Source organism: Drosophila nasuta, chromosome 2R (genome assembly GCF_023558535.2).
Source record: "Drosophila nasuta strain 15112-1781.00 chromosome 2R, ASM2355853v1, whole genome shotgun sequence".
Lineage (NCBI taxonomy): Eukaryota > Metazoa > Arthropoda > Insecta > Diptera > Drosophilidae > Drosophila > Drosophila nasuta.
Genome location: NC_083456.1, coordinates 3295892 through 3308188, shown reverse-complemented (window position 1 = coordinate 3308188; position 12297 = coordinate 3295892). Strand labels below are relative to the sequence as shown.

At 42.6% G+C, this 12297-nt stretch overlaps 4 protein-coding genes across 5 annotated transcripts; 3 read left to right on the top strand and 1 right to left on the bottom strand.

Moving 5' to 3' along the window:
* Positions 1-2194: 2194 nt before the first annotated feature.
* Positions 2195-5760, top strand: LOC132786393 (coiled-coil domain-containing protein 39). Its single transcript, XM_060792908.1, has 5 exons — positions 2195-2588; positions 2647-2794; positions 2851-4659; positions 4724-5254; positions 5316-5760. The coding sequence occupies exons 1-5, from the start codon at positions 2337-2339 to the stop codon at positions 5423-5425; spliced, it is 2850 nt and encodes a 949-aa protein (XP_060648891.1). The 5' UTR covers positions 2195-2336; the 3' UTR covers positions 5426-5760.
* Positions 5761-6006: 246 nt separating this feature from the next.
* LOC132785516 (zinc finger protein 43) lies at positions 6007-8093 on the top strand. 2 transcript variants are annotated; one of them, XM_060791653.1, is made up of 3 exons: positions 6007-6126; positions 6187-7445; positions 7503-8093. In XM_060791653.1, the coding sequence occupies exons 2-3, from the start codon at positions 6287-6289 to the stop codon at positions 8090-8092; spliced, it is 1749 nt and encodes a 582-aa protein (XP_060647636.1). In that variant the 5' UTR covers positions 6007-6126; positions 6187-6286; the 3' UTR covers position 8093. The 2 variants fall into 2 exon arrangements, with proteins under 2 accessions (XP_060647636.1, XP_060647635.1); XM_060791652.1 differs by having other exon boundaries at positions 6007-7445.
* A 74-nt stretch (positions 8094-8167) lies between these two features.
* LOC132785518 (RNA polymerase II-associated factor 1 homolog) lies at positions 8168-10079 on the bottom strand. The gene is made up of 3 exons (XM_060791654.1): positions 9930-10079; positions 8893-9859; positions 8168-8818 (listed from the first exon to the last, which is right to left on the bottom strand). Exons 1-3 carry the CDS (start codon positions 9998-10000, stop codon positions 8168-8170), a joined length of 1689 nt encoding a protein of 562 aa, XP_060647637.1. The 5' UTR covers positions 10001-10079.
* A 675-nt stretch (positions 10080-10754) lies between these two features.
* LOC132785519 (uncharacterized) lies at positions 10755-11530 on the top strand. The gene is made up of 2 exons (XM_060791655.1): positions 10755-11103; positions 11155-11530. Exons 1-2 carry the CDS (start codon positions 10911-10913, stop codon positions 11286-11288), a joined length of 327 nt encoding a protein of 108 aa, XP_060647638.1. The 5' UTR covers positions 10755-10910; the 3' UTR covers positions 11289-11530.
* Positions 11531-12297: the final 767 nt, after the last annotated feature.

Sequence of the window (12297 nt, the reverse complement as noted above, 5' to 3'; positions counted from 1 at the left end):
GAAGAGAAAAAAATACGACAATTAATGTCTGCAAGTCTTTTTATTTAGTTGTTAGATTTTGCGTTCTTTAAATAGCTGAATAAGAATAAGAATAATTATTTTAGAGAAATCGAGAATTGGATAAAATGCAATCCACTTGTAAAGGACCCTACCTGATAACAACAAATAGAAGACGACTAGGCTATTACAGATAACATAAAATTGTATAATCCAGGAATGTAAATATATGTAGCTGGCAGCACACAATTGAAATCAAATCGAATTTAAAACAACATGGGATCTGCTTGAATCAGTTTTCTTCTTTCGAAAATACTGTGACTTTTTCAAATCGGCTTGACATCGATTCTGGCTATGGTCCGCGACCAGAGCAACTACTGTCAGAAGGGCTTGAGTGCCCCCGGCGTGAAGCATATTGGCTGCCAAAATATTTTCAATATATTGAATATTGTTTCTATAGACCTGGTCTGCAATGTGCCGAACGACATCTGTTCTCCTCCTCATTAACATTAACGAGACGCTGCACATATTGGCTGTTCATAATATAAGACGCAATCGATTATGGTCCAGCCAGACGTGTGGCCACTGTGCTTTAGAGCTAACCAGCTTGGCGGCGCTGAATGTGCATCGCTTTGTGAAGCTGCGGGATGTCTGACACAATACAATACAGAAAGTAGACAAAACTTGACGGTGACTTACACGAAGCCTAACCAGGATCTGCTGACACAGACCATTCACTCGTGGTCTGAAGTACGAGAGTCATCAAGAATTCTTCCAGCAACTCGACTGGAGCGTAAGTAATCATGGACACGCTAAATTCTTTGCTCTGCTCTACAAGTTGTAATTCTTCAAGAAATAGATCAATTCGGAACTTTGCAACCATGCAGAGAAACTTTGCCTTTGGATGAGCTGCAGCTAGGTACACCAGAAGAGACTTGAACAATCAATCATAACTATTCGGAATCAATAAAATTTGTTTATTTGAAGCACAGTTTCGCCGGTTTTGTACGTCATTCTTTTTTTTTTTTTGGAGTGGCTTGCCATGAAACCCACTTCACTTAAACGACGTTTGGGCCGAAACATGCATTGTAAATTGTTTCCCTACCTCAGATGCTATCTCAGCTACGATCCTGCAGGTGCCTTCTCATGATAACACCTTGCCTTGCTTCCTTTCCACTTTACCAGTTTCATGTTATATTTCATTACAACGTACATTTTGTTTAGCAAATAAAATAATTATAGCCGCTACCCAAAGGGTAGAAGGGTATTATTACTTTGTGCCCGACCCCCTTCGGGTATATATGTATATTCATGATCAGCGTCAACAGCCGAGACGATTTAGCCATGTCCATCTGTCCGTCTGTGTGTCTGTCCGTCTGTCCGTATGAACACCTAGATCTCAGAGACTATAATAGATAGAGCTATAATTTTTTTTCGACAGCATTTGTTATGTTTGCACGCAGATCAAGTTTGTTTCAATTTTTTGCCACGCCGACTCGCCAACTGAGCTCGTGAAATGTCTAAGCTATGCGACAAACATTTAGGGGGACCCGGAAAAAAATTGTTCGTAAAACAGCTTTTATGGAAATGCCTGCATAGAGTTTGCAAAAGATCTTAAATTTTTGAGGTGAATATGTTTTTTTGACGCTGGGTGTGTATTAGAACTTTTAATAGCAAGAAATTAAATATTAAGATTAAAATAACTTATGAGTTTACTCTTTCCTACTTTCTGAACCTTAAAATGTATCCAAATTTATAACTACACATATTCGAATAAAAGATACTATTGAAGTCTTCAGTTTTGTAAGTTTAGATGCCGAATTTTTACGCATCAGATTTAAAGAAAAAATAATAGATTATCACATTTTCAAAAGCTACAGAGCTAATTCTTCAGATTTAATGTAACATAGTTTAGAAAGACCTGCAAATAAGATTTTCTGTTGTTCATTGGATTTTACTCAAACTCAAATACTTGATTTACAGAACTTCTACTGATAACTGTAAATTATCCATGTAGCAGATGCCTAATCATGTCTGTTACAAAAGCTTAATTATAAAATTGTAATTGAGTTTCAAAACAAATTGAGTAAGTTGTGTATATATCTCGGTTTGTTTGTTTTTTTACCGCCATAATACAAAGAAACCGTTTGATGTTGTCAAGGGAAAAAGGTATCAATCAGGTTGCCATAGATAATAAATCGGATTGTTTATTTGAATACACATTTGAAACACGTCATCCAAAAGTTGAATTAAATATACATCGAATTCGATACATTTAAGCGTATGCTTGATGACGCTGGGAGAACTGCAATTCGAAGTTCCTCAATCCCAATCACAAAATGAATAAAACGGACGACATGAAGAGCTCGTCGCTGGACGAGTTCAAGCTGGAGGCTATGCGCTCCATGGGTTGGGCGGTGGAAGCGGACATACCCATGGCTAATGCTGAGAATCTGGCCATCCTCCACGAAATGGTTGGCATGCGAGCCGAGAAATTTGAACTACAGCAAAGGATCCGCGCTCTGGATGAGCGCGACAAGGCGATTGAGCGACACAAGCGGAACATTGAGGCCACATTGCAGCAGAACATTGTGAGTACCCGTTCTCTATAGAAGGCCTACTTAATGAGATCTCTTCCGTTGCCTTTAGACATTTTTCAGCTCTGTTAAGAACGATGTAATCAAGGAAGCGCATCGAACTCAGCTGGTTATCTTAGAGCGCAACAAACTGAAGGAGGATCTGCGCCTGAATCAAAAAGAACTGGCTGAGTATACGGAATATGCTGATCACACTCTACGTAAGTTCCCAACTATCTTTAATCATATGTTAGTCTCTGCACAGAATCGATTACAGGCAAAATTACAAAAAATAAGCGTGAGATCGATGAGTTGACGAAGCGCATTAAGACTGCCAAGTCGAGCCTGGTTGATTGGGCCGATGCCATGGAAGATGGCAATAAGGGATACCAGCTGATCGACAAATACTACCAGGATGACCAGCAAAAGGCGAGAGACCTCAACACAAAGCGTCAGCTGCTGCAGGCGGACATTGACAAGCGACGCAAGATGAACGTTCAGCTGTATGATGAGCAGACAACGCTGGAGAAGAATCTGGAACGCACCGCCTGCCTCTACAGGGCGGCGCACTTGGAGCGTCGTCAGATGGTGGACACATGGAAGCAGGCAGTTAACCAAATGACACAGCGTGAGATGGACATACAAATGGGCGAGGAAGAGTGCGTGCATCTCACGGAGCGAGCAATCAGCATGGCGGCCAGTTATCGCGACGCCAATGAGCAGCTCAACGACGTGCTGGAGAACAATCAGATGGTGGAACAGTCCATCGAGATACTCAACTCGGAGACCTCAGATTTAAAGAATGAGATCGCTCGTCTAACGGATGCAGCGCTGCTTAAGGAGCGCGAGATTCTTGCGCTGCGTCACGAACTTGAGAATCTATCGAACATGGTTCACTCCCAGCGTCTGGAGAACCGCAAGACTCTGCAACAGCGTGATGCAAAGAACTTAGAAATTGCCAACTTCGATGAGGTGCTCAACCAGGTGGAGGCCCGCCTCAAAGCCATCGAAAATAAGGCAACCGATGCCAATCAGCGACTGCAAATCCTTGACGAGATGATGGAGGGTGAGGAGCAAGCTCTGAACCAACTGAACAAGCAACAACAACGCTGCAACGATCTGCTCTATCGCACTCAACGCCAGATAACCGACTTGCGTGACGAGGAGAAGACAATCATTATGCAGAACTCGGCACTGCAGTCGACGTTGTTGGCCGTCTATCGCAACCATCGCCAGCTGATGAACGAACTGAAGCGCCAGACCGAGATCCACTACAACATGTCGTTCAAGTATCTGCAGTGCGAACGACGTCTGGCCGAGCTGCAGGGCAAGAATGCCGATCCCGAACTGGAGGAGCGCAACCAGGAGATACTCAGTCAGCTGGAGCAGAACTATGCGAAGCTGCAACGTCGCCTCAGCTCTACGGAGGCACAGAATAAGAAGCTTAACTACAGCATGAATGCCTTGGTCATTGTGTACAACAGTGATGCCAAGGAGTTGGAGACCTTCAAGTTCAAGATCAAGGAGGCGCAGGTTTATTGCGAAGGCACCATAAAACGCATGCGGATGAATCGCTATGAGAACTCCGAGTTCATTGTGGAGCTAAGTCTTCTCAAGATGCGCTGCAGTGATCTGCAGAATGTCATCGAAAGCTGTGTCAAGGGCACCTTTAATCTCAATCAGCATCGCTTGGCCTTTCAGCGGATCATCAATGATCGTTTTGTGGAGCTGCGCAGCCAGCAGGATATACTGCAATTGAAGCGCAAGCATCTCAACGATGAGTTGAGCACATTGCGCGCTGATCTGGGAGATCGCAAGAAGCACATCTCTGCGATGAGGTCTCGTTTTGAGATAACGTCGGCGCTGCTGGGCGTCAATGAAGATGGCACCATGATCACCGCCACCCAGCTGAAGGTGGAGAATGCCCAAGAGCGTCAGCTGCTCGCCGACGAGGGCGACGCTCTCAACAAGAAGGTCCTGAAGGCTGAGAAGGAGGTTATTGCATTGGAAAATACGCTGAGGCAGTTTGACAAATCCAACGACAATTATCGCAAGAATCTGAAAACTTATGAAGACAACTCTAAGAGTAATTACTGCAATAGGAACTCTTAAAAATTATTTATATATATACATATATTATAAACTCACAGATGAACAGCGTGCCGAAGATGAACTAAAGCGGGTCCAAGAGAACTACTGCAATGAGCTCCAAAAGCTGAAGTCGCTTCGACACAAAGCGGAGTGTTACGATGTCAAGCACGAGCAACAGAAAATGGAACAGGAGGAGCTGATGAAACAATTGGAGGCCGAGAAGCAGAAATGCTTGGAAGACTCTGAAGCGCTGGCGAAACTAACCAAAGAGCTGCAGGAGCAGAAATCCAAAATAGATCGAGCCAATCGTGAGATACAAAATCTACTCAAGGACATACGACAAAAAGCCATTAGCAGTGAGTATCTTGAGTTATTCGAGCGCGATCTAGGTCTGCAGGAGCTGGAGAATCGTAACCGCAAGACCTTGAACTTGCTGTCCGACATGGCGAATAGCGATGAGGATGGACCGCAGATCATTCACTATATGCTGAGCAAGGGATTGAAATTGCCTCAGCATTTGAAACCCGTTCGCAGTTGCATCTCATCAAAGACGGGTTCATACTCCTCTTTGGATTGCTATTCAGTAAAAGGTAAACATGAATAAAATCCCATTGATTTGGCTCTACTAAATTTCCTCATTTATCCTTGTAGGATACAGCGCACGTTCTTCGATTTCGGATATAAGTTTGAGCAAGGGAGAAGCTGCTTCAGCTAGCATTAGTGTCGTCTCTCTCGATTTTCCCGTTAAAAAGAAGAAATAATTTCACCTACAAATACACTAAAATAGTAGAACACACATATTTGTTTTCCTGAATGGACTGTGATGCTGAGAACATTGAATGACGATGATTCCCCCTCACGTGTTTGGTCAGCAAACTGTTTACAAATCGTACTTCGAAGCAGAAACACCAAGAAACAACACGAAAAGAAAAACAGTTGGAAAATAAGAGCATTAAAAATAGACCACAACAAATCGCCGAGTATTTAAGTATAAATAGAGATGTAGTCGGATAGCACTACAGAATACCCTTCTGATGGGTCTCGACTAATGAAACTAATGTGTATTATTGTGAGATCTTAAGTTATGTTGATAGATTAAAGATGAATAATTATTCAAATATTCTTTACATTGTATGCGTCTTTTAAAAACAGGTGACTAAAGATGATATTTTGCTATTCCGAAATCTAATTTTCAGACATAGCAGATGCCCAGTACTCTATGTGATCACAATACCAAAACAGAGCCCCGAGAGAGCCAACAAACCCAGACAGCTGCTGCTGCTTCTATTTTTTTTCGGCAGACGCTGTTCGGATTTTCGAAATTGGATTTCGGTTTTCAGTTCTCTCGTAATATTTTTCATTTCATTATTCTCCGTTTCGCCCAGAGGAGCACGCAGAGCAATATCGTTGCCGTAGTAGCTTTCGTCGACGTCGGCACAATTTTTCAATATTTTCGTCGCAAGTATTTTTAGATTTAATTTTTGTGAAAAAGCAAAAATTCTTTTCAACTTTTGTCGGTCAGGAGAATGGTCTATGGGCTTACTTAAAATTCATCCGCGTCAATACGGTTCACCTGAGGATTAGTTCGAGATTCGCAAGTGCTCTTCATTTTGCCATTCGAAATGTGTTCCACGACAGTGCTGTGTCCATTGTGTGCGGTTCCCAGTTTCAATAGCATCGATGCCCTCCAGCAGAGGTTGATCAAGGCAGCCAATGGGCCATTGGCTTGTCCATTTCCAAACTGCAAAGAGCTGTTTCTAGGCCTCGATAAACTGACTATTCATCTGTTCAGTCATACCAGCCTGATGACGACATCCACATCTGAAACAGTCGCCAAAACAGAACCTCAACCAGCAACTACAGCTGTTCGAGATGCTGCTTCTTCCGCAGCAAGTGTCGCAACCAGTTCGCCGTCGACTGCCACCGCTGCCTCGAAGAGGCGTGGTAAAAAGTCACGTGCCAAGGCTGTGGAACAGGCGATTGTTGTTGTGCCCCCGCCAATTACGCCTCCGGCCAGATGCGAGATCTGTGAGTTTAACTTTCGCAACGATGAGTTGCGTGACATTCATTTTCGTCTGGTGCATGAGAATGGCGATGGCGCGGATCAGGGAGCAGGAGCAGTAGGGCAACAACAAGAGCCGTATAAGTGTCATCTCTGTTCCAAGACGTTTCGCATGAAGGGTTCGCTGCGTGTGCACCTTAAGGTGCTGCACACAATTGGCTGCAGCAGCAACAGCCACAATATGGGCTGTGCCAATGGCGGTCAAGCCATCAATCCTACGCCCAAAATCAGCATTTGCGATCGCATACGACACAAGGAGGCAACCGCAGGCAATGGTAATGCATCGACTATACCTAGCAGCAGTAACAACATCAACAACAATAGCAATAACAGCAGCACAAGCACTCAGCCCTACGCCTTGAGTGGAGCCATTTGCATGCTCAAACAGGAGATCACGACTCCGGCAGATGCGGCACCGACAGCGGAATACGGCAGCACACCTAAAAATTGGGAGTGCGATGTGTGCGCCAAACTCTTCACCACCAAATACTTCTTAAAGAAGCACAAGCGACTGCACACGGGAGAGATGCCGTATACCTGTCAGTTCTGTGCTCGCACCTTTACCTTCCAGCAGTCCTACCATAAGCATTTACTCTACCACAGTGAGGTGAAGCCACACGCTTGTGGCATCTGTGGCCGCGCCTTCAAGGAGCTGTCTACCTTGCACAATCATCAGCGTATCCACAGTGGCGAGAAACCCTTCAGGTGTGAAGTCTGCGGTAAGACGAGTCTCCCTTGTCCTCTGGTTTCGTTATTTATCGAGTCCTTGTTTGCAGGTAAATGTTTCCGGCAACGCGTTTCCTTTCTGGTGCATACGCGAATTCACACTGGGGTGATGCCGTACAAGTGTGAGCAGTGTCAGAAGACCTTTCGCTATAAGGTATCGCTGCGCACGCACAAATGCACTGTTGGTCAAGCAGACGACTCGCAGCAAACCCCTGAACAACTGATCAAAGCACTTTTGGACTCCAATGGGGTAGTTGACACTGCGCCTGCAACTCAACTCAACTCATCAGCCAGTCCAGCATTGATTGGCATTCCCATGAATGGCGGCGACCATGAGGCACTGCTATCGCAAACAATTGATGATATTGTCGTTGAAAGCTGTCAGAAACTTGGCATTTGTGGTGTGGAACCCCATCGCCAGACCCAACCGCTACAGCAACCTGTAATTATGGACAACAATGTGCAGCATTACGATGGCAGCAACTCGCCCTTGCAGCAAATGCAGAATCTGCGACTTTACTCGCCGCAGCAACAAGCAGATCAGCCTAGCTCCGATGGGGATCTTTTTCGCCGCTTTTTTGATGGATGCCACGTAGAAAGCACTACTCAAAAAAAAAGATGCCCTTTTTTACTAGTTTGATACTTTCTGTTTTATGTGTCCAGTTTTGTATATTGCTCTTAAATGTATATCATAGAAAGGTTTGAGTTACTGCATTTAATCTTCATCGGAGCCGCTACCAGAGCTGGAGCCTGAGCCACTCGGTGAGCCACTCCTCGAGCGCGAAGGCGACCGCGAGCCGGAACCAGAACGAGAGCCAGAACGACTGCGACTGCGGGACTTTGATTTTGATTTCGATTTGGACTTGGATCGTGAGCGACTTCGTGAGCCACTGCGACTGCGTGACTTCTGGGAGCCTGCTGGTGTGTGAGACCTCGAGCGTGAACCGCTTGGTGAACGGGAACCAGACTTGGAGCGACTGCTCGCACGTGATCCAGATGCGCTGCCCGAACTGGAGCGACTGCGACTACGTGAACCGCTCGCTGCACTACCGCTGGCGGAGCCACTGCGACTGCGGCTACGAGAACGCGAACCACCCGAGCGAGTTCTGGAGCGCGATTGCCGTTCACGCTGCTCTTGGGCATCAGCGGCAGGTGTTGATCCACCGGCAGCTGTTTCATTATCTTCCGAGGACTTGGATTTGGCGGCATTGCCTGCTGACTTATCTTGTGCAGTTTGCGTTTGTGTTTGTTCAGTGTCCACTTCCATTTCTTCCTCTTCTTCCTCCTCACCAGGAACGTCTAGCTGACGCTCACGATAGCGTTGCACGCGATGCTCCATAGCATCAAGGGGACGATGTTTAACCACCTTAAGAACAGAAAAGATTCAAATGAGGTGTCAAAGGATACTACATATAAATTCATATATTATACTATACGTACCAACTTGGTGTTGTTTGGTTGCTGACCGACTTTAACGCGACGTTTGTTCAGGCGTACACGGGTCTCCAACTCGTTGTAATAGATGCCATCAGGGCGCATGACAAAGAAGTAGTTCTCCTCGTAGCCCTTCGATGCCTTTGTCTTGACATTCCAGTTGTACTCACGAGCAATCTTATACTCGTATTCCTCATCATCCTTGTACAGCTCGCCATCGACAAAGTCGTTGCGTCGTTTCTCCAATGTCGATTCTGTGGGCAAAAAGTAGGCGACAAACTGCTCGCCACTTTCGTCCATCACACCACGAATCATGGCCTGCGACATTTCCTCCAATTGAGCAGGCACATTTTTACCCAATGGTGCGGGATCGCTGTCGAATATGACCTGAGCACATGGATATTTCCAGTTGGTGAAATCTGGAAAGATGGGGAGTACTTCCACTGGAACTACATTCGGCTTGGAATAATGTTTTGTTATGTCGTTCTTTGTGTCGCTGAATGTCTTTTCGATCGCCTTGATTTGAGCATCGCGATCCAAATAGAGCGTTTCCTCGCGCAACGACTTCTTCACATTGTAGCCCACCTTGGCTTCAATGTTCTCAAGATTCTGCGGCTGGAAGCGGGTCTGTTCCGTGGAAATGTACTCTGATTTACGCAACCAGGACACTGTGCGCGAATGTTGACGCGAGCGCACTGAGTCTGTTGGCGTCAGCGTCTCTTCCTCGAGTAGTTTCTCATCTGCAGGATCCAACTGTGACATAGGATCTGCTTGGTAGAGCTCACGATTGATCAGATCGACCGTGACTCCAAGATCGTGCTCGGTTAGCACATCGTATTTGAAGTTACGCTCTAATGATGTGGGATTGTACTGCACAAATCGATTGCTATCGAATGGATATTGCAGGAACTTCAAGTCAAAGGGTATATCCGGTAAATTATTTCCATATTTGACGCGGCAAATTATCTCCGACCTGGAAGTTTGTTGAGGTATAGTTTGGATTTGTATGTAGTTTTATCTATTTGCCATTTTAAAGTACTTACTTTCTCTCCGTTTGCCTCTGTGGTCGTTTTTCTGCAGCGCTATTAACCGCCGAGTTTATTGTAGGCGGCATATTTATATATTTTACTATTTATTCCACACTAATTGCAAATCGACGCGATAGATAAAAGTGTGGACGTATTTATTTAAGGTGGAAAAATATCGATAATATCGGTGCATCGAGATTTTAACATCGAGTTTCTATGGCAAATATCGATGTTTTGAAGGTAATGTATTCATGTATACCTGAATTTCTTATTTCAAATGGCTTTTAGAGTTATATTTTCTGGGTGGATACCGTAATCAACAGTTATATATAGCCTTTATAGTACTAATATAAAAATATGCTAAATACACAATGCACCTGAAAAGGTCACACTAAGTGCTGAAGCGTGCAATAAACGTTATTAATGAAGAGCTAAATGATATGAAATCGTACCAGTGATGCCACCTTGCAGTTTCCATCCAATCTGGCTTTTCTTAAAAGCCAAGTCTTTAAAAATTTGGAGCGGAGACATTGAAAGTTTTGCAAATGTTGTTTTTAACAAATTATTTTGCCCAAAATTATGATCAATTGGTTTGGTATAAGCCCTTAAATCACGTTTTCAAATGTTCCAATCATATGGGTTATTGAAAAATTAACTTTTTACATTTTTTTGTACTCTTTTAGCTTTTATTCAAGGTTCTTTTCGTCAAAACCAGTTTACTGTCCAAAGAAAATTGACAGAACCAACTGTAACCCTATGGGATAATTTAATTAGGCAATTTTAAATTGGCTTTGTCGCAACAAAGATTCAAAGTTGTATAAAATTAGTTAATATTTCTAAGTACATATTCAATATTTGTCAAGATTCATAAAATGACGGATTATATTCAGCAACTTGGCTGCTGTTTCTTTATATCGTGGGAAAATCGTAAAATGTGGAAGTTGTAGATGAACTTTTATATGTTGATTAATTTGTATAAAATTATTTAAAACTGAAATGGTTGTTTGGCTACTGGTCGTATTGTTGTTTCCCATATTCTGCGAGTCGGCTTCACACTCTGTGCAATGCATACCACCGGGAAAATCAGCGGCGGATTATAGCGAAAGTGAAAATAGTGTAATACATGATGACAATAGAAAAATCAAAATACGCAAGCAAAGAACATTCATCCGGAATCCCAACTATAAAAGTAAGAGGTTATTTCTAATTGTGTGTATCTTAATCAATTTTATTTTTTCAGACGCCAATAAGGAAATTGAAGAATTATCTAGGGGTATGTATATCACGGAACTACCCTTGCCGCATCCTGGAGCTCAACCAGGCAGCACGCATGGCTGCGAGGAAGTTATGCCCCTTGAGGGAATTCAAATATAATAAAAAGTAATAATCGTATGCTAATCATATTAAATGTCCTAAGCACATAAACTAACTTTGCACATCGATGTTGTTGTTAAGTGCACATATCTTTAAGCAAATTGGGATCTGTTGTATGAGCATTATTCATTTAAAATGACATACATAATGGCATGTGAAATATATTTACAAATAACGTACACATGGCAAATTTCAAAAGTAAATAAACACACAACAATTTAATTGAATTAGCACCAATGAAATATTATACATCACATATTTTTTTGTTGGAAAAAATATTGTCACCTGTTTTCTTACTCTGGCTGTTGTTGTCATTAAGGCACATTTAATAGGCAATCATTTAGTTGGATGCTGCGAAAAAATCGCAGGCGAGTTCAATAACAAGGTTATACTCCCCCTAATGCACAAACCCCCTTTTGTTTATTTACATTTTGCATTGTTTTGCTGTCGTCTAGGATCAGTTGACAAAATAATCGTCACAAGTAATTAGCATAAGTTTGATAGCAGTGCATGAATTTGAAGAATGATCGATAAAATTGAATAATATAAATAACATAATAATTGAGTAATAGAGAAATTCAAGCCGAATTCGAAATCTAACGAAAGTATTTCATTCCGGCTACGAATATTATATGTATACATATATGTAAATACATTATTATCTTCGCAAATTTTCCCCACACCGTGGAATATACCCACATAACAGTTGAAATTTAGATCATGAACGAATTACAAAGGTTATAACGTAATTAAATTTTGATGAGAAATTAATACACATATGTATATATAAAAATATAATATAAATTATTATATATAAAATGTTACCAATTGTTGATTTAATCTCAAAGCTTATATCTCAAATAGTTGAAGGATAAACACAAAATACGTCATGATCATACGTTATCTGGCGTTCGTGCGAAAAAACGTGACTCCTTATTAATTGAGTTTGGTTGAAAACAAGTTAAAACTTAATTAATAAATTAGTTATTAAATGCTAATCAAATGCATA

Bases quoted from the DNA above. Each gene is read 5' to 3' on its own strand.
- LOC132785516 (XM_060791653.1), top strand. From the start codon at position 6,287: ATGTGTTCCACGACAGTGCTGTGTCCATTGTGTGCGGTTCCCAGTTTC. The intron at 7,446-7,502 runs GTAAGACGAGTC...CCTTGTTTGCAG, and splicing joins CTTCAGGTGTGAAGTCTGCG to GTAAATGTTTCCGGCAACGC.
- LOC132785518 (XM_060791654.1), bottom strand. From the start codon at position 10,000: ATGCCGCCTACAATAAACTCGGCGGTTAATAGCGCTGCAGAAAAACGA. The intron at 9,860-9,929 runs GTAAGTACTTTA...ACAAACTTCCAG, and splicing joins CAGAGGCAAACGGAGAGAAA to GTCGGAGATAATTTGCCGCG. The intron at 8,819-8,892 runs GTACGTATAGTA...TCTGTTCTTAAG, and splicing joins AACCAAACAACACCAAGTTG to GTGGTTAAACATCGTCCCCT.
- LOC132785519 (XM_060791655.1), top strand. From the start codon at position 10,911: ATGGTTGTTTGGCTACTGGTCGTATTGTTGTTTCCCATATTCTGCGAG. The intron at 11,104-11,154 runs GTAAGAGGTTAT...TTATTTTTTCAG, and splicing joins CCGGAATCCCAACTATAAAA to ACGCCAATAAGGAAATTGAA.
- LOC132786393 (XM_060792908.1), top strand. From the start codon at position 2,337: ATGAATAAAACGGACGACATGAAGAGCTCGTCGCTGGACGAGTTCAAG. The intron at 2,589-2,646 runs GTGAGTACCCGT...CGTTGCCTTTAG, and splicing joins CCACATTGCAGCAGAACATT to ACATTTTTCAGCTCTGTTAA. The intron at 5,255-5,315 runs GTAAACATGAAT...TTATCCTTGTAG, and splicing joins GGATTGCTATTCAGTAAAAG to GATACAGCGCACGTTCTTCG.